Source organism: Poecilia reticulata, chromosome 19 (genome assembly GCF_904066995.2).
Source record: "Poecilia reticulata chromosome 19, P_reticulata-male-v2, whole genome shotgun sequence".
Lineage (NCBI taxonomy): Eukaryota > Metazoa > Chordata > Actinopteri > Cyprinodontiformes > Poeciliidae > Poecilia > Poecilia reticulata.
Window position 1 is genome coordinate 1,857,237 of NC_088848.1, and position 20,157 is coordinate 1,877,393.

Sequence of the window (20,157 nt, forward strand, 5' to 3'; positions counted from 1 at the left end):
TAGATAGATAGATAGATAGATAGATAGATAGATAGATAGATAGATAGATAGATAGATAGATAGATAGATAGATAGATAGATAGATAGATAGATAGATAGATAGATAGATAGATAGATAGATAGATAGATAGATAGATAGATAGATAGATAGATAGATAGATAGATAGATAGATAGATAGATAGATAGAGCAGTGAGGCATCTAAAAGTTTCAGGGTAGTATAGTAACTCTGGAGGATTGGACTAGGCCACCCCTGACCCGGACCAGGCCAGCTACCAATCAGATGCAGGTGCTTTTCAGAGTGGAGCGTCATGTGAGGCAGAAGTTTCCTGCAGGTTATTCTACAAACAGTAGAGTCATAAATCATCCTGAAAGCAGAGCTGTGTGTGCTTTAACTGGCACAAAGGTTCGCACACACACACACACACACACACACACACACACACACACACACACACACACACACACACACACCTGTAAGACTCCAGGTTTATTTTCTTCTCCTCTTTTCCCAGACAGCAGCTTCTTGTCCCAGTTTTTACGTTTGTATGCCACCAGCTTCCTCCAGCTCTTGCATATGAAGGACGTCCTTGTTTCATCCCAGGTTCTGTCAGTCTGTGTCCCAGTTGCACCAGAACAGAAACTACTTACACAGAAGAGATTTCCACTATAGACTTCTGCTTTGCTTTTAATTACAGAGAAGTACAAAATATACCATCATGGATGAAATTGTTGGTACTGGGGATGCAAACAATTAATTGTGAATTAAATTGCCATCCATTTTATTAACTAATAGCGTTAATTTGGACCTTTTTTCACTGTTGTATTTCGGCCTCTGTCCTGAAGAGGGCGCCATTGGTCAGCTTTAAGTGAAACCAGTCGATACAGATTTAAAGATGGCGGCCATGCAGGACAGGAAAGAGAAACAGTTGAAATTGATCCATTTTATAGCGTAATCTTCTCCTTTTGTTCAACAACATATTAGCATCGTTGTAAAGAGAAAAAAGGAGAAAATGTCCACCTAAAAATCTCTGAAATTTTAAGAGTTGAAAATTTTCTCCTTTTGCAACTCTGAAATTTCCAATTTTTTTCTAGAATATTTCTGAGATTGGTCTAAAAATTCCAGTTTCTTGCAAATTTTTATTTTTTTTTAACTCAGAAATTACAAAATTCTTAAAGAAAATTTCGGAGAGTAATGTAAATTTTTTGAGTTATTTTTTGCAAAATCTTTGACTTTTGAAAATCAGACATTTCAAATTTTTTTCTAGGAAATGTTTAAATTTGTTTCTACCTTTCATACCCCTTTTACTCATAAAGTCACACATTTGAAAACTAACAACAATAATAGATAAAATTGGAGGTAAAGTTTTCAGTCATACTTTCACCATGTTGTTCATTTGTTTATAAGTGTCACAGTTTCAAACTTTAATTAGCGAATAATTTAGCAAACTAAATACAATATTTAGTTTAGAAACTAAATATTTAGTTAGCAATCTAAATGTTTAATTTGTAAACTAAATATTCAGCTTGCTAGCTTATTTAAATTGCAACTTTGAATGACATAGCAACTGGCTAAGTAATGAAAATTATTGCTGTTGATTTTTGACTGTGATGGCATCCCATAAACTTCTATTTTATGACGTTCTAAACAACAGAGAACTAGCATAAGTTTTCAGCTTCTTCAGGACTGCGTTTCCCATAGTTCCACTTTGCGGCGCTGGCTGATGACGTAGAAAGGCTGCTGTCGTAACCTTGCTCTGTTGTGTTGTTTTCAGATGTGAGTTTGACGTTAAAACTTTCTTTAACTGTTCGGGTTTTCGGCGTTTCTCGGCAGCCATGAGCAAATATGTTATACCGATTTCCGTGTTCGGTACGGTGGCCGGAAGTGCCGTTTTAATCAAGTGAGTAACTGAGAATAAAGCGACTGGAACTGATTTTACACACAACCTGCTGTCACATTTTATTATTTTAGCTCCTATAGTTGCCCTTTTCTCTGTGTTGTAGCAGAATTAGAGGTTCTGTAGCCACAGAAAGCATTATAATCCCGAATATTAGAGTAAATTAATGCATTGTGTGATTATAGCCAGACTTTTAGGATCAGTAACATTTTGTTTTGTCCAGACACAAACTTACATGTATCCCAAACTTTACTTATCCCAAATGAATATTAGATATTGTAACTAATATCATCTAAGTACCTTTTAAAAGTTGCTGTGGATGTTGACGTTGTGGGCAGACAGAATCTCCAGTAGCAGTCAGTCTTGCAGTGAATCTCAGGAGGCTTCTGACTGAAGGCTAACGCTAGCAGCTCACAATTCCACAACATGAAGTCCTGGATTAAACCATAAGGTGTTAGCTGCCTTGTGCTATACAAATAAAACATTGCTGATTAGCTAGTGCTGCTAATCCATGTCCTTTGCTTTTGCTGCTCCATTTGGATGCAGCAAAAGCAAAGGACATGGATAATTTGAACTTCCTCCTTTTTGGATTTCAGGTATAATTTGAGCTTTTGAGATGCTAATGGAAATTTCATAACATTTTTTACTTTTCACACTCAGAAATTTCCCTATATTCTCCAGAAAATTTCTGATGAATCTAAAAATTTCTCAGTTCTTTGGCAGAAATCTACTCTTCCTTTTTTTCTGACTACAATGGCCTCAATATGCTGTTGTACAATTCACTATGACATAATTTATTACTGTCATTACTATTATCTTATTACTATATATTTTTATATAATAGAGAGGTACACCACGAAAGATTGAGAAAATGTGTTTTTGAGTGTAAAAGGTGAATTTTAATTGGTTTTCCAGGAACCGTGTGACTGGGGGCCGCTGTCCCAGCAAGGCAGGGATTAAAGGGAAGACCGTCGTGATAACCGGCGCAAACACGGGCATCGGGAAGGAGACGGCGAGGGAGCTGGCCAGCAGAGGTCTGGAGACACAACACTTTTTTACTTATTCTGGGTGTTTCTTGCTAGTAGCTGTGCTTAAAAAAACAACTTGTTTTTTGGTTAAAAAGTTTTGACATTTGATCAGGTGTTTTTTTTTTTTTCTTAATTATTTGGCCGTATCAAAATTGGTGTATTTCTGAAAACCGCAATGGAGACACTTTTTCACCATCACTCTAGTCACCAGAGGTTTGCGACAGATTTGCGACAGTGGATTCTGCCACTGTCGCAAACCATGAAGAAGTCTGTAACAGGAAGTAGTTGAAGGACGATGTTTATTTATGTTTAATGATTTATCATGTGATCAAACTTATTCACATGTGATCTTAATTACGTTTCTTATTTACCAGAAATACCGAAATTGCAATTTCTTTTTAATTAGCGGAATATTTGTTTCGAGCTTTACGACACCGCATTGGATTTTTTGTGGCCTGCTAGCATAGCCGCTAGCATAGCCATTACTTCGTCTTTTTTTCGATGTGTTGGTCATTGTCTCATTAACTGGTCGCGATTCTACTAAAACACGATGAATATTGTTTCATTCACAAGCACGTAGCGAATTTATTTATAATAATAATAGTTTAAAGGGGAGCATCAGAAAGCGCGATCCACAATAATGGGAAAGAAGAAGAAACTGCGACTACTTCACCTTGCGGTCAAACCGGAAGTCCCCAACATTAGTGGAATATTATTGACATTTGCAATGGAAACGCGGCCTCTGACGCAGTTTCTGGCCTCTTCAGGGGGCCGGATCATTATGGGATGCCGCGACATGGAGAAATGTGAAGCGGCAGCGAGGGAGATCCGAGGGAAGACGCTGAACCCGCATGTTTATGCGTGCCAGCTGGACCTGGCCTCCATGAAGTCCATCCGAGAGTTCGCAGAGAGAATCAATCAAGGTGCAAACCAAACCGAGGTCAGAGCTGGAAACACGAGACGGAGTTTCTAACGAACCTGCTGTTTTTATTGCAGAGGAGAAGAGCGTGGACATTTTGATAAACAACGCCGGAGTCATGCGGTGTCCGGCGGGGAAGACGGAGGACGGCTTCGACATGCAGCTGGGAGTGAACCATTTAGGTAGAGACCGATAAATGTTTTCATCCAGCTGCACCGTTAAAAGCGCAAAACAAACGCAGAGAAAGCATTATAAAAGAGTTTTCTAGACATTTTCACTGTTACAAATCTGAAAAGTGTGGCGTGTATTTGTGTTTCTCAGCCACTTACTGAGAAAAACCAGGGGAGATTTTTTTTTTTCTCAGGGGAATTTTCTCATATTTTCCAGCATTTTATTTTCCAAATATTTCATTTTATCAAACAAAATAGAACAGTGCAACTCTTTTTAAATATGGTGTTTGCTAACTCCACTAGCCAAAAAGCCCAGTTGGGTAGTAACTTTTACTCAATTACATTTACTTAAGTAAAAGTAAAAAAGTTCAGTGTACTAAAAAGTACATTCTTTCAAAAAACGTTACTCGAGTGATTTTACTACAAGTTTTTGCTGGGTGATAAATTGTCCCAGAAGTTACTGCAGTAAATGATAATATTGTTGTTTTGAGACCATTTTACAGTAATATAACGGCTAAAAATGCATCAACAATGAACATTTTCTCAAAGATCAATGAACTTTACATTCCAACAAACATTCTGGAACTGGACGGCAGACTTCTGCTAATGTGCTAATAACAGAATCAGTTAGCATTTTTGCTAACTCTGAAAACATTTAGTCCCCTAAATTAAACCACTGGAACATTGACTGAATATCTGATGTGTATTGCTGATTATTGATTACAGCACACAACAAAATGTAATGTTTATTTGTTTCTCTAATCTGTGAATGCATCTTGTTTTTTTATTTAATGCGCTGTACAAGTAAACGTGATTGAACCTGATTAATTGAAACGCTTTCAAAATATCTGAAATAAATCAACAGAATATTAAATAAAATTAATTATAAACAAAAATGTCCTCCAGAAAAGGGCTAGTTGAGACCAAAGCACCAAACTGAAGACTTTTATCCAACAGCTTCTGGTAAAAAGAGACAAACAATAAAACATACAAGTGGAAATGATTGAGTTTTAATTTATTATGCATTTTATTGATTTATTGCCTTTTTGCTAGCAGTAAAAAATCTCTCTCTTAAACTGTAAACCTATTCCAAGCCTCTCACTTCCTCCAGGCCACTTCTTGTTGACGAACCTCCTGCTGGAGAAGCTGAAAGACTCCGCCCCCAGTCGTGTGATCAACCTGTCCTCGCTCGCCCACATCGTTGGAAAGATCGACTTCGACGACCTGAACTGGGAGAGGAAGAAGTTCGACACGAAGCAGGCGTACTGCCAGAGCAAACTCGCCAATGTTCTGTTCAGCAGGGAGCTCGCCAAGCGGCTAGAAGGCGAGTCCGCCGGCCGCTGCGTTCGGTGTGGGAGGCGGTCCGGCCTGCGATGAGCGCGGTGTTCTAACCTGAGGTGTGTGTGCGTGTGTGTGAAAGGCACCGGAGTGACGGTGAACGCCGTGCACCCTGGGGTCGTAGCCACGGACCTCGGCAGACACACCGGCCTGCACCAGTCGCAGTTCTCCACCACCGTCCTCAGTGAGTCTCTGCTGAACTGTTCATTAGGTTTTTAATAGAGAAACATCTGAAAAGTGTGGCATGCATCTGTTTTCAGACAATCTGACAGCCATGAGTAAAGATCACTGTAACCAAAAGTATTTAAAAATCGCTAGAAGATCTGAAAAGTGTGGAGTACACTTTTGGAGTGGATCCTGTGAGGAACTTTTCAGTGCAGTTACAACTGAAAATCTAAACAGAAAATTTAACGTCTTTATGCAAGTTCTCAATTGAATTTAGGTCTGAACTAAATTTGTCACTAGTTGCTTATTTTAAAAAAGTTGCTAGATTTGTTGCTAATCGCTTTTTTGAAAACGTGACCACATTTGACACTTGATGCTCTTTGAAAAAAGCAACAAGATTTGTCACTGGTCACTTTAAAAAAAAAAAGTCACTGTAGTTGTCGTTTGTCGAAGTTTTAAAACTGTTCCTGAATTTGTTGCTCGTCTCTGGTGGATCTGAGAAGTTGCTAAATATAGCCGCAAAGACGATAAACTGGCAGCAGTGAACCTTGGTAACCCCCTCAGCTCCTTCCTACTCTTAGCCACGCCCACATCGTCTCTTAGCCACGCCCGTATAATATATTAGCCACGCCCATATAGTCTATTAGCCACGCCCTTATAATATCTTAACCACGCCCGCACCGTATATTGGCCACGCCCACATAATCTCTTAGCCACGCCCTTATAATATCTTAGCTACACCCACATCATATCTTAAGCCACACTCATATAATCTCTTAGCCACGCCCACATCGTCTCTTTGCCACGCCCATATAATCCCTTAGCCACACCCACGCCATATCTTAGCCCACATTGGTGGAATGTTTCGGAAACTCTGTGGGCGGGGCTTAACTTTTATATTGGGTTTAGTTTCACTTTAAACTGAAAACATTTTAGTTTCCACTACTTTACTACTTTAAGTTTAGTTGTTGTCAGAAATCCTAACAAAATGTGATGATATTTCTGATTATAGGTGAAAATAATCAGACTATTTGCTGTTAGCCTCCTCTTCCTCGTCCTCTTCCTCAGGCCCGTTCTTCTCCATGCTGGTGAAGAGTCCGGAGCTCGGCGCCCAGCCCAGCGTGTTTCTGGCCGTGGCGGAGGAAATGGCGGGCGTGACGGGTCGCTACTACGACGTGATGACGGAGAAGGAGCCGGCGCCGCAGGCGCTGGACGACACGGCGGCGCGGCGGCTGTGGGAGGTCAGCAGCCGGCTGGTGGGCCTGCAGGCCGACACGCCGCCTCAAGCCACAACCGGACCCACAGAACCAGAACCAGCTGGAAATTAGCTTCGCTTAGAACAAGGGGGTACAAGCTGTGGCCCAGGGGCCATTTTGTGGCCATTGGATTTATTTTGTAGCCCCAACTGTAGTTCAAGAACTAAACTTTCTTTTAAAATATTAAGTACGACCAAAATGAACCAAACATTTTACTCAAGTAAGAATAAAACTACTTCAGACTTTAGGGGTAAAGTGGTATTTAAAGTTACCCCTTTAAATAAAAAGGCAGAAAGTTTAATTAAAGATGGTGAATGTTTAAAATAATCACTTTGTTCAGAGACTCTGTTCTACTGTGTTGGAGTTTCTGTTAAATAAAGTTGGCCTACGGCGCCACCTGTCTGCCAAACATTTACATGCTGCTGCTTGAAAATAAATGACATGAAGCCTCAGCTGTTCAAAACTGGCAATTAATTTCATCATGTTTGGCAAATTTTATATTCACAACTATAATTTTTTTATCATCTTCACCTTTTTTTACAGTTTTTATTTAGTAAAATGAGCCATGTTTATTTGCAACAATAAAAAAAACCCTGAATGTTGTAGGTCACTTAATATTTTTAATTTATTCTAATGTTTATAATGTTTGATTTTTTGGGGATTTGTACCATTATTGTAGAAATTTATACTCCTGGCACATTTTATTTTTTATTCTGTTTTTTCAATAAAAAACTAAAACGAGTGAAATATATTTTAGTATATTTTTATTTGGGTTCGTCACCTCATGATGTTTGGATCCTGGTTGTTCATCATGGAGGGAAAAAAGAATTAAAATGTTGAGAGAAAACAAGTTCTGCTCTGGTTGTATGGAGTTACATTGGGGCCATAAAGTTGGTTCAAAAGAATGTTCTGAATCTAAAACATGCTTATGCAACTTGTGGAAAAAAACTTGAATCTGAGAAGTAGTTTGTACTTTTTTAACTTGTTTTTTTCAGTTTCTGTTTCAGGTATTTTTTAGTTTAATTCTTTTTAAGAAACTTTATGGCCCCAATTTAGTTCCATGCATCCGTAATAGTTTTCTTTCAGTTTAAAACTTTATTCAGTTTCAAATGTTTTCTTTAAATCTAAACCTTTTTTTCAGTTTCAAATAATTTTCCAGTTTAATTTTCTTTTTCAGTTTAAAATCTTTTTTAAATTGTCTTTTAAACATTGTTTTCAGTTTCAAAATCTTTCAGTTTCAAATATTTTTTGTTCTATTTTTAAGATATATATTTTTTAAACAAACTTTATAGCACCATTTTAGCTCCATATGGACGCGTTTAAAAGCAGCAAATCCAGTTAGGGAACTCCTCATCTTCCTGATGCTCTCAGACGCATCAGAGAGCAAATTATCCTCGGTTTCCGTTTCACGGAGCTTTTTATTGTTGCGGAAACTCCCGACGGGTCGTTCGGTGAGCATCGACCGGAAACCGGAAACCCGAATCGGTTGGTTCGGTGTCGGTTTACAGGAGAAACTCTCCGGTGCCGACAGAGAGAAGCTGATGGTTACTGGAAATGAAAGAAACAGTCACTGGGTTTCAGAGTCAAATCGTCTCAAAGCTTCAGTAAAATATACTTTAATTCCGACTTTTAAAAAAAATCAATAAACGACGCAGTGTCAGGGATTGATATGGAAAAAGATGTCCGCCAAAAACACATTTTTTTAGATTAATCTCAGAGTTTTATGAAGAAGAATCTTAGATATTTCTGAGATGGAAAAGTCGAAATTTTGCCAGAAGAAACAGCCATTTCTGAGTCTCAAAAATCTACTTTTTTATTTTTATTTTTTTTACTTTTACAGCTCAGAAAATAAAATATTTTCTAGAAAATTTCTGAGATTAATCTCGAATTTTTTTTTTTCTAATTTATTTTTGACGATCTGAGGTCAGAAATTCACTTTTTTTTCTAGAACATTTCTGAGTTTTTGTTAGAAAATTTATGAATTCTTCAAACTCATAAATTTTCAAGTTTTATCTAGCAAAATTCTGATTAATCTAGATTTTTTTAGCAGAAATGTATTACTTTTTTTCCTATATGCAATATTAATAATATTACAAATATATATATATATATATATATATATATATATATATGTGTGTGTGTGTGTGTGTGTGTGTGTGTGTGTGTGTGTGTGTGTGTTTTAGGGTAGATTTAATACTCCGTCGTAGTAATGAGACTTTTATTAACAGAAATAACCAATTACAGGAAAAGACTTCACTACCCAGAATGCATCAGTGGAATTACGGCGACAGTGTTAAAGGTCCAAGGTCCATGTTGTGCTGCTGCAGAGCCTGAGGAACCGATCTGAAGAAGTTCTCTGTGACAAATCTGGGTTCTAGTTTGTTTTTCTTCAGTCACGCTGAACAGAACCAGAATCAGAACCGGAACCAACTCATTTCTCTCAGCAACCGAACCGACAGAAACGACTTTAACTGGACCGAAGTGAACAGAGTGAGTTAAAAGCTGTTAAACTCACTTAAGTTTAAATTTACATTTTATAGAGATATCCGAAACAAAACTAGAGAAATGTTTGACTTTGAGGCCAGAATTTAGTCAAAATAAACAGCATTAAGTGATTCTTTTAAACTCAAACTGGGATGTACTGGAAACCCGAACGCAGCAGCAGGGACATGCAACGCTTTGGAAAAGTATTCACTCCTCTTTTTTACATTTTACTGCAGAAAATTCTCTGGATTTACGGAAAGTTTGTGCGTAACTGTGAATAGGAAGAAAATGGATTCATTTTTTTTTCTCTATCTTTAGATTTTAATAAAGAAAACAACAGCAAGTATGAAATACTGGAATCTCTTGCTCCACAAAGCGGAAGTCCTCCAGACCACTAGGGGGAGTCTGAAGTCAGAAAATGCTCAAATATGCTAGAGTTCTATAATTTTGTAAAAACTTGAAGTATAACACACTTTTTCTTTCTTCCGTCTTTCTTCTCATCCCATTTTTCCCGTTTCTGGTATGGTAGGATTTGGTGATGGACTCCCCCTGGTGGTCTGGAGGACTTAGCAGAGCTTCATAAATGCTGTTTTAAACTTATTTTTTGGAGTTTGAATCATGCATGTTTTCCTGGCCTTTCACAGTTTGCTGTGTGTTTCCATCTGCCGGCCTCCGTACATTATAAACTGGATTTAGCCTCTAATACGGTGACCTGATTCCTCCTGGGGTTTTTCACCAGTATGGCAGAACACAGAAGAAGAGAAGAGCTTCCTGAAGATGTTGATTCAGACGACTGCTTGGCTTCATACACACACATCTACAGCCCAGATTTACTAAAGCAAGCATCAAATATTTATTTGTTTACATCTATACTTGTGATTTCTTGGATAAATGCTGTATTTTCGTTTCACTGCTGAAAAGAGATGTTTTGTTTTAGAGATCAAGTTGCTTTCATCACTGGAGGCGGATCTGGAATAGGACTTCGTATCGCTGAGATCTTCATGAGGTGAAGGATTTCCCATCTGTTTACTGATTTTTGTTTTAATCTGATGTTAATAAAGGCCGGGAACAAAAAAAATAAAAATGCTAGATATATTGTTATTATTTTAGCACATTGGCACCAGTGATGTTTGTGATTGGTGCGTTAGTTAACGCTGCCCACTAGTGGTGATGATGGGAATCAACATTGTTGAAATTAGCACTTCAGCATTAGCATCCACTGAATAAAATGGCATAGCGCTTTAGCTTTAGTGGAGCTAATGATTGGTGCTTTAGGGTTAGCACTGCTAACAATTAGCGTTGCCCCCTACTGATGTTGGGTGTAAACACCATTGTTGAATTTAGTGATTTAGCATTAGATTCTCCTAAATACAATGGTGGTGTAGCACTTTAGCACTGCCTTCAAATACATATCATGCTGTTATAGACTTTCACATTAGCGTAACTATTGTTAATAATTTAGAGTTAGTGCAGCTAGCATTTTAGCTAGCAATGGTGCTGCTAGCGATGGTGGGTTGGTAGTTTTTGTTAAATATTTTGTTGATGTAGCAATTTAGCTTAGCTTCTGCTAAATACCATGGTATTGTAGTGCTTTAGCATTAGTTTATGCTAAATATCATGTTGGGGTTAGTGAAACTGTTATTGGTTCTTTAGGCGTAGCTGCAGCTAAAGAACCAATCAGCTTTTTAGCTAGCAGTTCTCACCACTGATTAACAGTTTTTGGATTGTGGGAGGAGTCCCCCCCACCTCCCCCTTACATTACATCATGTTCTCAGTTGAATAATTATTTATCGTCTTTCTTTTCCAGACATGGTTGTGACACGGTGATCGCTAGCAGGAACCTGGACAAGCTGAAAGAGGTTTTCTACTCATTTGCCCAGTTCTGGTTGAGTGTTATCTATGTGCCATAGCTCTGTGTCGACTTCATGAAGATGTTTTCTAGGCGGCGGTGAAGCTGTCGGCTGCTTCAGGGCGACGCTGCCTCCCTCTGCGGATCGACGTGAGGCAGCCTGATGGCATCGCCGCCGCCGTGGACGAGACGCTGAAGGAGTTTGGCCGTTTAGACATCCTGATCAACAGTATGTGATTTGTTTATGTTCACCTGAAAATAATTGCATCAGAGTTCACCGGGAAAATGGAGCAAAGGTCACAGATAGCTACTTTATTCAACTGAATGTTCATTTTCTCTCAGTTCTCCTTTAAATTATATCAATAAAATAAGCAACACTCTCATTTCAAAACGCCCTTTTTGCTAAATTATTAAATAAATACACATGAACTCAACAAAAAAATGTTTGTTTTTAATCTGTTATGCAGCCATCAGATTGCTGCAAAGTTCAGTTTTCCAATATTTCAGGAGCTTCTGATCATCCATGGAGAATATTTGAGTTAATATAGAGGACTGAAACTGACATAATTACAATTAAAAGTAAAAGTATATACACTGCTCAAAAAAATAAAGGGAACACTTAAACAACACAATATAACTCCAAGTAAATCAAACTTCTGTGAAATCAAACTGTCCACTTAGGAAGCAACACTGATTGACAACAGGGACCCTCGTCGGGTCAATCAGTGTTGCTTCCTAAGTGGACAGTTTGATTTCACAGAAGTTTGATTTACTTGGAGTTATAATGTGTTGTTTAAGTGTTCCCTTTATTTTTTTGAGCAGTATATATTTTATTTTTTCTTCTCCACACACATTCCTTTTCACCAAGGAAAAACAAAATATATATTTATGTCTGCTTTCATTTTTCATTATGTCACTTGTGGTCCTCCATACATCAATCTTAAAATCTTAACACAGATGCTGCTGGAAACTTCCTGTGTCCTGCCTCTGCTCTGTCCTTCAACGCTTTCAGAACCGTCCTGGAGATCGACACCCTGGGAACGTTCAACACCAGCAAGGTGGTTTACGAGAAATGGTTCAAGGTACGGGGCTCCATCTGTGTTGTTTTCACAAAAACATTTTTATGCTTCAAAATGTGCTTTAATCTGCAATATTTCACTTTAAATCAACGAAAAAACATCTGCCATTATTAGAAAGGAAGTGAAGATTTTGACATTTTGACTGGGACCCAGTTTTAAAGACTCTGATGCTGACCAAACGCATGGAAACTTCTGAATTCAAAGAGTTGCAAAACATTTCTGGAAACAATGTTTTTGCCAAATATAAATAATTTTGTTAATTCTAACGAAGCTGAAACAGGAAAAGCTCGGTCTGATTTTATTTCAGACAGCAGCTGCGTTTCCATTGATCATATAACTGCACAATTTGAAATTTTGAAACAAATTTGTTTAATAAAAACACGCTAAAAAAACCCAAACTTGTTTTTCTATAGAAAGTTTTGACGTATTATGTATTGCAATTGGTTTATTTCACAAAACTGCAATGGAAATACTTTTTTCCTGCATCATACGAGTCACATGATCAACAACCGGATGTTACCACTGGCAGAAACGACAAAGATGACAACAGGAAGTGTTGTAACTTGCATCTTTTTTCCCAGGATCATGGCGGCAACGTGGTGAACGTGTCGGCCACGCTGGCGTACCGAGGGCAGGCCCTGCAGGTCCACGCCGGCTCTGCCAAGGCAGCAAACGGTGGGAGCATTCCTGCTTTTACTTCCTGTTTGAATGTGATGAATAAATAAATGACAGGAAGCTGCTGCTGCTGCGTTTTAGATGCTATGACGAAGCACCTGGCGGTGGAGTGGGGGCCCAGCGGAGTGCGGGTCAATGCCGTGGCCCCCGGGCCCATCGCTGGTACCGAGGGTTACCGCAAACTCGGTAAACATTTAACCCATTAGATTAGTGGTGGGACTCAATTAAAGTTTTTTAATTAATGGCAATTTTACTCATAAACCAATTTTTGGACAAATGAGCAACATTTTCAATTTAAAACCCATTTTTGCTGCTTAATTATTAAGTAATTAGACATATGAGGTCAGCAACAGATATTTATTGTTTTTAATCTATTCAGCTGAAATTTCCAACCTGTGAAACTCAGAATTTCAAAAGTCAAAAATTTGCGACTTTTAGAAAATTTTTTTTTAGAAAGTTTCTGTAATTACTGTCAATATTTCAGATGTTTTTTCATATAAAATGTCTAATTTTGTAGCACAGAAACGTTTTGAGTCTTTTTGTGGAAATCTTTGACTTTTGGAGCTCAGAAATCTTCTTGTTGTTCTGAGATTAATCTAAAAATTTAAACGTATTGTCAAGCAAATGTTTGTCGTAGTTTTTCCTAAAATAAAAATTTAAAATTAATCTAAAAATTTCAGATTTTTTTTTCTTAAAAATTTTCCAACTTTTAAAACTTTGAAATTTTCACGTTTTTTTCTGGAAAATGTTATAAAATCTCAACATTTCTGAGTTCTTTCTTGCAAATATTTTACTTTTGGACATCAGAAATTCCCTTGTTTTATGTAAAAGGTTTTTTTTTTCCTCCCTTATTTCCCATCGGAGACGCCGTCGTAGAAAACAGGCCTGACTTGCTTTCCGTTGTTTCCCAGGCGGTTCTGCTGCCGAGGCCGCAGGTTCGTTCCGGGGCGTTCCTGTGCAGCGAGCCGGCAACAAGACGGAGATGGCCCACTGCGCTCTCTTCCTGGCCAGCCGAGCGTCTTCCTACGTGACGGGCGCCATCTTGGTGGCGGACGGCGGGGCGTGGCTGACCTCGCCCAACGACGTCTCGGCGCTGCTGGGTATAGCCGCCTCTAAACGCGCTAAGCTGTGAATCCTCCTCCTGACCAGGTGTGTAGGAGGAGGTGCAGCTTGTGGAGAAACGGCTCTGATTCTGTCCCAACATCTGATAATTATATTCTTTTTGTTCCTTCAGGTTACTGGTCGCCAGAAAAGAGGAAGGACAAGTGATGAGGAGAAATCAGGACATTTCTAGACAACGTTTGATGTTTATGATGCATTTTTCTGCTGCTTTAGGTTTCTAGTAGAGAAGAACACAAATAAATTATGTTCGTATCGTTTATGAGGAATTATGACTGTGCGTTTGGATTAAAAACGGAGCACATTTCAGGAAAAAATGGGATGATTCTTAGAAAAAAAATAAAAATATTCTGAGTTTCAGATTTTAAAATTTGCTTTTAAAAATCTAAAACATTTTGATATTAATTTCTGAAATTTTCTTGAAAAACCTCTGATATTTCTGACTTCAACAAGTGAAAAGAATTGCTAGAAAAAAATCTTAGATTTTATAGAAAAAACACAGAACTTCTATAGTCTAATGTTTTCAATTTTTTTTAATTTTCAATTTTGAAATGTCAAAAATGTGCAAAGAAAATTAGAAATTTTTAGATTAATCTCAGATATTTTCTAGAAAATATTCTGAATTACCAGAGTTTGAAAAAATTTTATCGGAAAAAAAAAAGGAAATTCTGAGATTAATTTCAGAAATGTTCTAAAAAGATGTTGGAAATTTAAACGTCGAAAATTGTGAGTCCTGGAAAATTTTTGAGTTTCAAAAGTTGAATATTTGCTGGTTTTTAAACTCAGAAATTTCATAGTTCTTTTTTTCCCCCCTTTTTTTAAGAACATTTCTGAGATTACTCTAAAAATTTCGGAGTTTTGAAAGTCAAAGATTTGCTGGAAAAAGACGTAGAAACCTGAAAAAAAAAAACACATCCTGGGATCGATCTAAAATTGCAAAAGTTTTTTTTCTACTTTTCAAAAAAATCTTTTCAAAAAAAATCTTAGAGGTCTTGAAATTTTTCAGTGTTTTGGCAGAAATGTACTCCTCTTTTTTCTGTTGCTGTATGTAAAGTAACAACCCAGTTGTCAGCACTGTAAAACATTTCCTTTGATTCATTCAGTAATAAAAAACTTTCTTTTCAGTTGTTGCTATGACAACTTGTCTTGTCTCCAGTCTCTTCAGATTGTTGGGTAGAAATTGAATCATTTTTTAAAAACTGGTAAATAACAAAAAACACCGGTATCTACGAAACAGTTTAAAGCTGGAATTTAATTAAAATGTGACTCAGTTTTAATGTGATGCAGTTCTGCTAACAGTCAGAAGGGGGCGCCAGAATGCTGTAAATACATCTACAAGCAGCTCAGTGGCTCATTATAAAACGATGAAAATTCAGTTTTTTTGTTGTTTATTTATTTAATCTTATTGTAAATAAGCTATTGGATTTGAAGAAAGTCATGAACAATGATCTGGATGTGATTATAGTGACTCAGTGGTGGCCCAGAACAATTTCAAAGGTCTGGCCTTAAGTTTAGGGCAGCATGGATAGAAAGCAAAAGCCTATGAATGTGTGTGTGTGTGTGTGTGTGTGTGTGTGTGTGTGTGTGTGTGTGTGTGTGTATTAGGGACATTGAAGATGTATTAAAGAATCACCTTAAAGTAAATTTTTTATTTATCTACTTTCCCTGCTAAAAAAAAATAATAATAAAAACATTTCTAGTTTCTGAGCCACAAAAGTAAAAAATTTGCTAGAAAAAAATTTTGTGACAAATTTCAGACATTTTCTAGAAAAAAGGTAAATTCTTGAGTTTCAAAAGTCAAAATTTCCAACATTCAAAGGGTTGAATTTTGGAAATTTCACTTCTGTGAAATTTCAATTTCACAGAAGTTGAAATTTCTGTGAAATTTTCAACTTCTCAAACTCAGAAATTTGAATGATGAAAGATGCATGAACGCATGAAAGATCTCTTGTATTACAGTGAACATAATTGGTTTAATTTTTAAAGATTTATTTTACTTTATTTTTGGAAGAAGATGCGTCTGTTTGCCTTTCTGTGAGCTAAACATGATTCCTAGGAGGTGCCCATATTTGGAGAGGGTGTCATGGCCCCCTCGGGTCCCCCACTTGGTATCACCCCTGCCCTAGCCAACCTAAAACAGAACAAACGGTTTAAAGCGGTTTAAAGTCTTCCAGTGAGCGGGAAATGTTATATGTATATTTTTTATAAACACGGTATGTAAATATGCGGTTTCCATTGTACATCGGTGTTGTGTTTTGTAAAGAACTTCCGGTGGAAAGCTGCCATGGAGCCTCACACTGCGGGGTATTTTCTACGCGTGCGTCTGACGTCATCGCTGAGTGTATGCGGCTGGAGGAGGCGGAGGCGGCGGCGGAGGAGGATGGGACACTGCTGATGCTGATGCGAGAGCTTTCTCTGTGATCAACGTCGGTGGACAGATCCTCGCATCATGGATCTACCTGATCTCATTTGAACACCTTTAGTTTTATTTTTCTGGAGAAGGAGAGGCGCTGATCCGGAGAACGACGCCGGATCTGAGGAGGAAACGACGGCTTGGACTCGTCACTCCTCTCTCCTCCTGGCCTGCCGCGGCTGACACAGGTGGACAGAGCGGGGAGGGGAGCTTTAAAAGAAGGAAACGAAAGGAAACGAAGACATGGCGTTGGATTATAAGCCCCATAAAGGAAATACTGACCATTTTCGTTAATTAGGGCTAAAATGTTAACCTGTTAGCAGGCTAGTGGGCTAATTTGTGTAGCTAGTCGGCTAGCAGCCGCCTCGACCAATGGCCGCGGAGAAGGTAGATGCTCGAAGGAGGAGTTAGAGCCAGTTGTCCGGCATAAACACGGCGGCTCCGGGGCTTAACGGCCCCAAACAGCTGGAGCTGGTTTCGGCTTTGAGCAGCGCTAATTACCGTTTGAGGTCCAGCCGTTGGTGCTGGTTCCGGCTCGGAGGCGGCATGTCGGCGGTTTAGCGGCTCGCAGGCCGTGAGGGAAGGACGCTTGGCTGATGTTGGATGTTTTCTGGCTCAGCAGCCATGACGGAAAACCAGGCTGTGAGTGAAAACATGTCTTATGTGTTAAGGTAACGGTTTAGAAGTGTGAGTTTGATTTTTTATTTTAATTAAACTGAACTGACATTTTGACTTTTATTCACTGGAAATTAAAAGTTTCAACCATTAAAAACATGGCAGTGAATTTGAGAAGCTGCTTCCTAACGATAGAGGTTGTGTAGATGGAGCCTACAGTTGTTTCCGGCCCCTTGGGGCATGCTCAGTGGGAGCCAGAGCAGCCATTTCCGCTGGGATTTCAACCAGTGGATCCAGACAGCCCCAGCGGTACTGCTCAGACTGGTTTGGACTTCAGGAAAGGTGACTATGACGATGCAACGCCTCAGAAAAGTGTGGAAAAGCCGGTAGCCCTGGAGGACCTCATCACAGTCTCGGCTTTTTCCTGTGAGGATCTGCAGCTGGAAGGAAAACAAGCCAGCGCCTATCTGCAAGGATTGACTTTAACTGAAAGTTTTGAGGAAATCAGAGACAGCACTTTGTCGTGGCTCTTCTCTCCAACTCTGACTGATGTGATGGGGAAGGAGTTGACTTTAAAAGCAGATTCCCATGAGGAATCCAACGCCGTCGCTGATCAGGGCGACCTAATAAGCCTCGGCTCTCCTTTTAACATCTCCAGGAGGAATTCTGGAGAGCCGTTTCTGCTGGTTGACCTCTCCGGGGTCACCCAGGACTCGCCCACCCAGTTAAACGCTCAGATTGCTGCAGAGGAGCAGGCAGCGCTCCCTCCCTCTCAGACTTTGTCACCTGAAACCGGAGACAAAGGTTTATTCCCTGATCAAGTGACTGATCTGCCTTTAACCAGCAGCCCTGCTGAGAGCTGCCATTCGCCGCTTTTGTTGGATTTTGACAGTCCTGCTTCTGTTGTACCAAAAAATGAGGCTCAGTCTGCTGTAATCGGCCATGTTCCTTCAGAGGAGAGGAGTGAAAACGATGAAGACTCTGTGGATTTGATGGAAGACCGAAGTAGTTTCGCTGCTAAAACGCGATCAAACCAGGAGGAAATGGCTCTGGATCTGTGTTTGACTGCTGAGGAGGTTCATGACGATGATGATGGTGGTTCAGAGGGGAGGCAGCATCAGGTGGCGTCTTTTGATTTAAACCTTCCTCCTCCTCCGGCGGCAAACGCCAGACAAGACGACGCGTCTTCTCTGAAGGCGGTGTTCGACGCCTTGGACCAAGACGGAGATGGGTTTGTCCGCGTCGAGGAGTTTTTGGAGTTTGCGGCGGCGTACGGGGCAGATCAGGTGAGATGGCCGTTTCTCTTTCCAGGAGCCGCCTCCGATCGGAGCGAAGCGCCGAGTAAAGTGATCCACAGATCCATTTATTATTGATTCTCTGAGAGTCTGACTGCAAGAAGCCTGTTTAACTTTAAAACATCATCAGTTCCTGTCTGGGTTTTAGGCTGTTACTCAATCAAATACACACTCCTGAAACGATTAATTGGATGCATCATGATTAATCGATTAACTGGTGTATACAGACTCGGGCCTTTTTCTGGAAAAACAGCATTCAGAGTAGTAACTGAAACAATACAAAGTTGTTTTGAACATTTGAGTATTTGTCTAAACCTGGACAGTGGCTGATTTGCTGACCTTTTGTGGATGAGATCGATTTCACGTGTAAGAATCGGCCAAACTGAAGGAAATGATTTTTAGTTGCATTTTCCAATCTGCTGGTTTATGTGGCTTTCAGTCATCAAGAGGCCCACATTCACTCGCTTTCTTGATTTACAGGAAGTGTTAAACTTTAAATGTATCAGAATTTTTGGGTGATTTCAAATCGGTAATATTTGGGAAAAGTTTTTTGCTGTCCTATAATATACTGTTAGGACAGCATTTAAAATATTTTTTTCAGCTTTTTTAGTAGTTATTTATATTGGCATGGGCTGCTGTGACAGCAGTCATTGTAAATCGGTTACGTAGTTGACATGTGAAACTAGCATTAGCATAAGGCTGAATAACACATGACTGTCATACAAGTCTATCAATTATTTAGTGTGTATATATATATATATATATATGGCATTTCCTGTTTTTATCCAGTTTTTACTCCGTGTTTTTTTTTTTATTTTTAAGCAGTTATGAGGCTCAGTGGTGAAATCTTAAACGGCTCCAGTTACCCAGCAGGTTGTTGCTAGGCAACCCAAGAGAGCTAGTTGATTCCACCAGCCTAGCTAGCTAGCTGTGAGAGGTTGAGCAGCTAAAGCTTTTCCTCCGCCTACATCTCCCAGAATGCTGTGTGGTTATTGAATATTCAATCAGATGTGTTATCTATTGATATTGATTGGATGCCTATATATATTATTGAGTATTGCCCAGCCCTCCTTTAGCATCTTTATGATGATGTTTGGCATTGACGGTCTGTGTTGAGCTCAGCTAACGGTTGCTAACAGCATCTTCCATGGCTGAAAGAGATTAAAATCAAACGCTCAGTAACTGTGTCTGTACTTAAGCCTGTCGCGATAAACGATAAATCAATGAATCCACGATAAATTAAACTTATCAACCTCATTTTAATTATCGTCTTTATCGTCTCTTCCTGCCTTTTTTCTTTCTGTTGATGACACTGAACGAAAAAAGGTTCAGCTCCGGTGCTATCCACTGACCCTCCCTTCCTCGTTTTCTTGCCCAGATCACACGACACGAGTTGTCGGCCCATTTTCTAAACCTGAGAGACACATTAACCGACAGAAATCCCAGGTATAACGGTTCGATCGGGTTCGTCGTGCCGTGTGGTCTCCAGCCACATGGGCACAAAATAATGGCTACAAGTCCAGTTAACTCATTTTAAAACCAGGCATTAATCGATGCTTTACTAGAATCTACCTGTGATGATGTGGCTCAGCGTAAAGTCCTGACTGAATGAAAATCATTATAACCTTTTTATGTCACGTTAACGAAGAACAGCTGAAAACTTACCGGGTTCATCAGCTGCGGTAGCAATTTGGCTCCAACTCCTCCCCTTGTCATTTCTATATTCTTTCACAAAACGTTAAATAAATATTAATGTTTCCACATATCATCTCCGATGTCCGCTGGACTTTGGGTTGCGCCGTGTCAGCTGTTTGGGATTCCCCTCCGTAATTTCCCCTCAGAAAGCAGGAGGAGA

General features: G+C 39.2%; 3 protein-coding genes across 8 annotated transcripts in view; all 3 read left to right on the forward strand.

The window, feature by feature from the left end:
- The first annotated feature begins 1,708 nt into the window (after positions 1–1,708).
- LOC103481086 (retinol dehydrogenase 13) lies at positions 1,709–7,225 on the forward strand. Its single transcript, XM_008436353.3, has 7 exons — positions 1,709–1,900; positions 2,813–2,931; positions 3,693–3,848; positions 3,922–4,026; positions 5,126–5,338; positions 5,435–5,536; positions 6,586–7,225. The coding sequence occupies exons 1-7, from the start codon at positions 1,836–1,838 to the stop codon at positions 6,843–6,845; spliced, it is 1,020 nt and encodes a 339-aa protein (XP_008434575.2). The 5' UTR covers positions 1,709–1,835; the 3' UTR covers positions 6,846–7,225.
- A 1,816-nt stretch (positions 7,226–9,041) lies between these two features.
- decr2 (2,4-dienoyl CoA reductase 2, peroxisomal) lies at positions 9,042–15,119 on the forward strand. Of its 3 annotated transcripts, none has more exons than XM_008436355.2 (10): positions 9,042–9,263; positions 9,997–10,095; positions 10,195–10,263; positions 11,065–11,116; positions 11,200–11,335; positions 12,064–12,188; positions 12,767–12,860; positions 12,942–13,046; positions 13,772–13,960; positions 14,095–15,119. In XM_008436355.2, exons 2-10 carry the CDS (start codon positions 9,998–10,000, stop codon positions 14,127–14,129), a joined length of 903 nt encoding a protein of 300 aa, XP_008434577.1. In that variant the 5' UTR covers positions 9,042–9,263; position 9,997; the 3' UTR covers positions 14,130–15,119. The 3 variants fall into 3 exon arrangements, with proteins under 3 accessions (XP_008434577.1, XP_008434576.1, XP_008434578.1); XM_008436354.2 differs by having other exon boundaries at positions 9,043–9,263; positions 9,902–10,095; XM_008436356.2 differs by having other exon boundaries at positions 9,044–9,263; positions 9,902–10,095; positions 13,772–14,009.
- A 1,199-nt stretch (positions 15,120–16,318) lies between these two features.
- rab11fip3 (RAB11 family interacting protein 3 (class II)) overlaps positions 16,319–20,157 on the forward strand; it is a 28,790-nt gene continuing 24,951 nt past the window's right edge. For 2 of the 4 annotated variants that reach the window (XM_008436357.3, XM_008436358.3), the window contains exon 1: positions 16,319–18,293. In XM_008436357.3, the coding sequence (XP_008434579.1) occupies positions 17,214–18,293 (1,080 nt within the window). In that variant the 5' untranslated portion in view covers positions 16,319–17,213. The remainder of the gene's footprint in view (positions 18,294–20,157) is intronic. The other 2 variants (XM_008436359.3, XM_008436360.3) reach the window with 2 other exon arrangements.

Coding starts and splice junctions, on each gene's coding strand:
- LOC103481086 (XM_008436353.3), top strand. CDS start 1,836: ATGAGCAAATATGTTATACCGATTTCCGTGTTCGGTACGGTGGCCGGA. Junction 2,932..3,692: donor GAGGGAGCTGGCCAGCAGAG/GTCTGGAGACAC, acceptor TGGCCTCTTCAG/GGGGCCGGATCATTATGGGA. Junction 4,027..5,125: donor GCTGGGAGTGAACCATTTAG/GTAGAGACCGAT, acceptor CACTTCCTCCAG/GCCACTTCTTGTTGACGAAC.
- decr2 (XM_008436355.2), top strand. CDS start 9,998: ATGGCAGAACACAGAAGAAGAGAAGAGCTTCCTGAAGATGTTGATTCA. Junction 12,861..12,941: donor CTCTGCCAAGGCAGCAAACG/GTGGGAGCATTC, acceptor GCTGCGTTTTAG/ATGCTATGACGAAGCACCTG. Junction 13,047..13,771: donor CGAGGGTTACCGCAAACTCG/GTAAACATTTAA, acceptor GTTGTTTCCCAG/GCGGTTCTGCTGCCGAGGCC.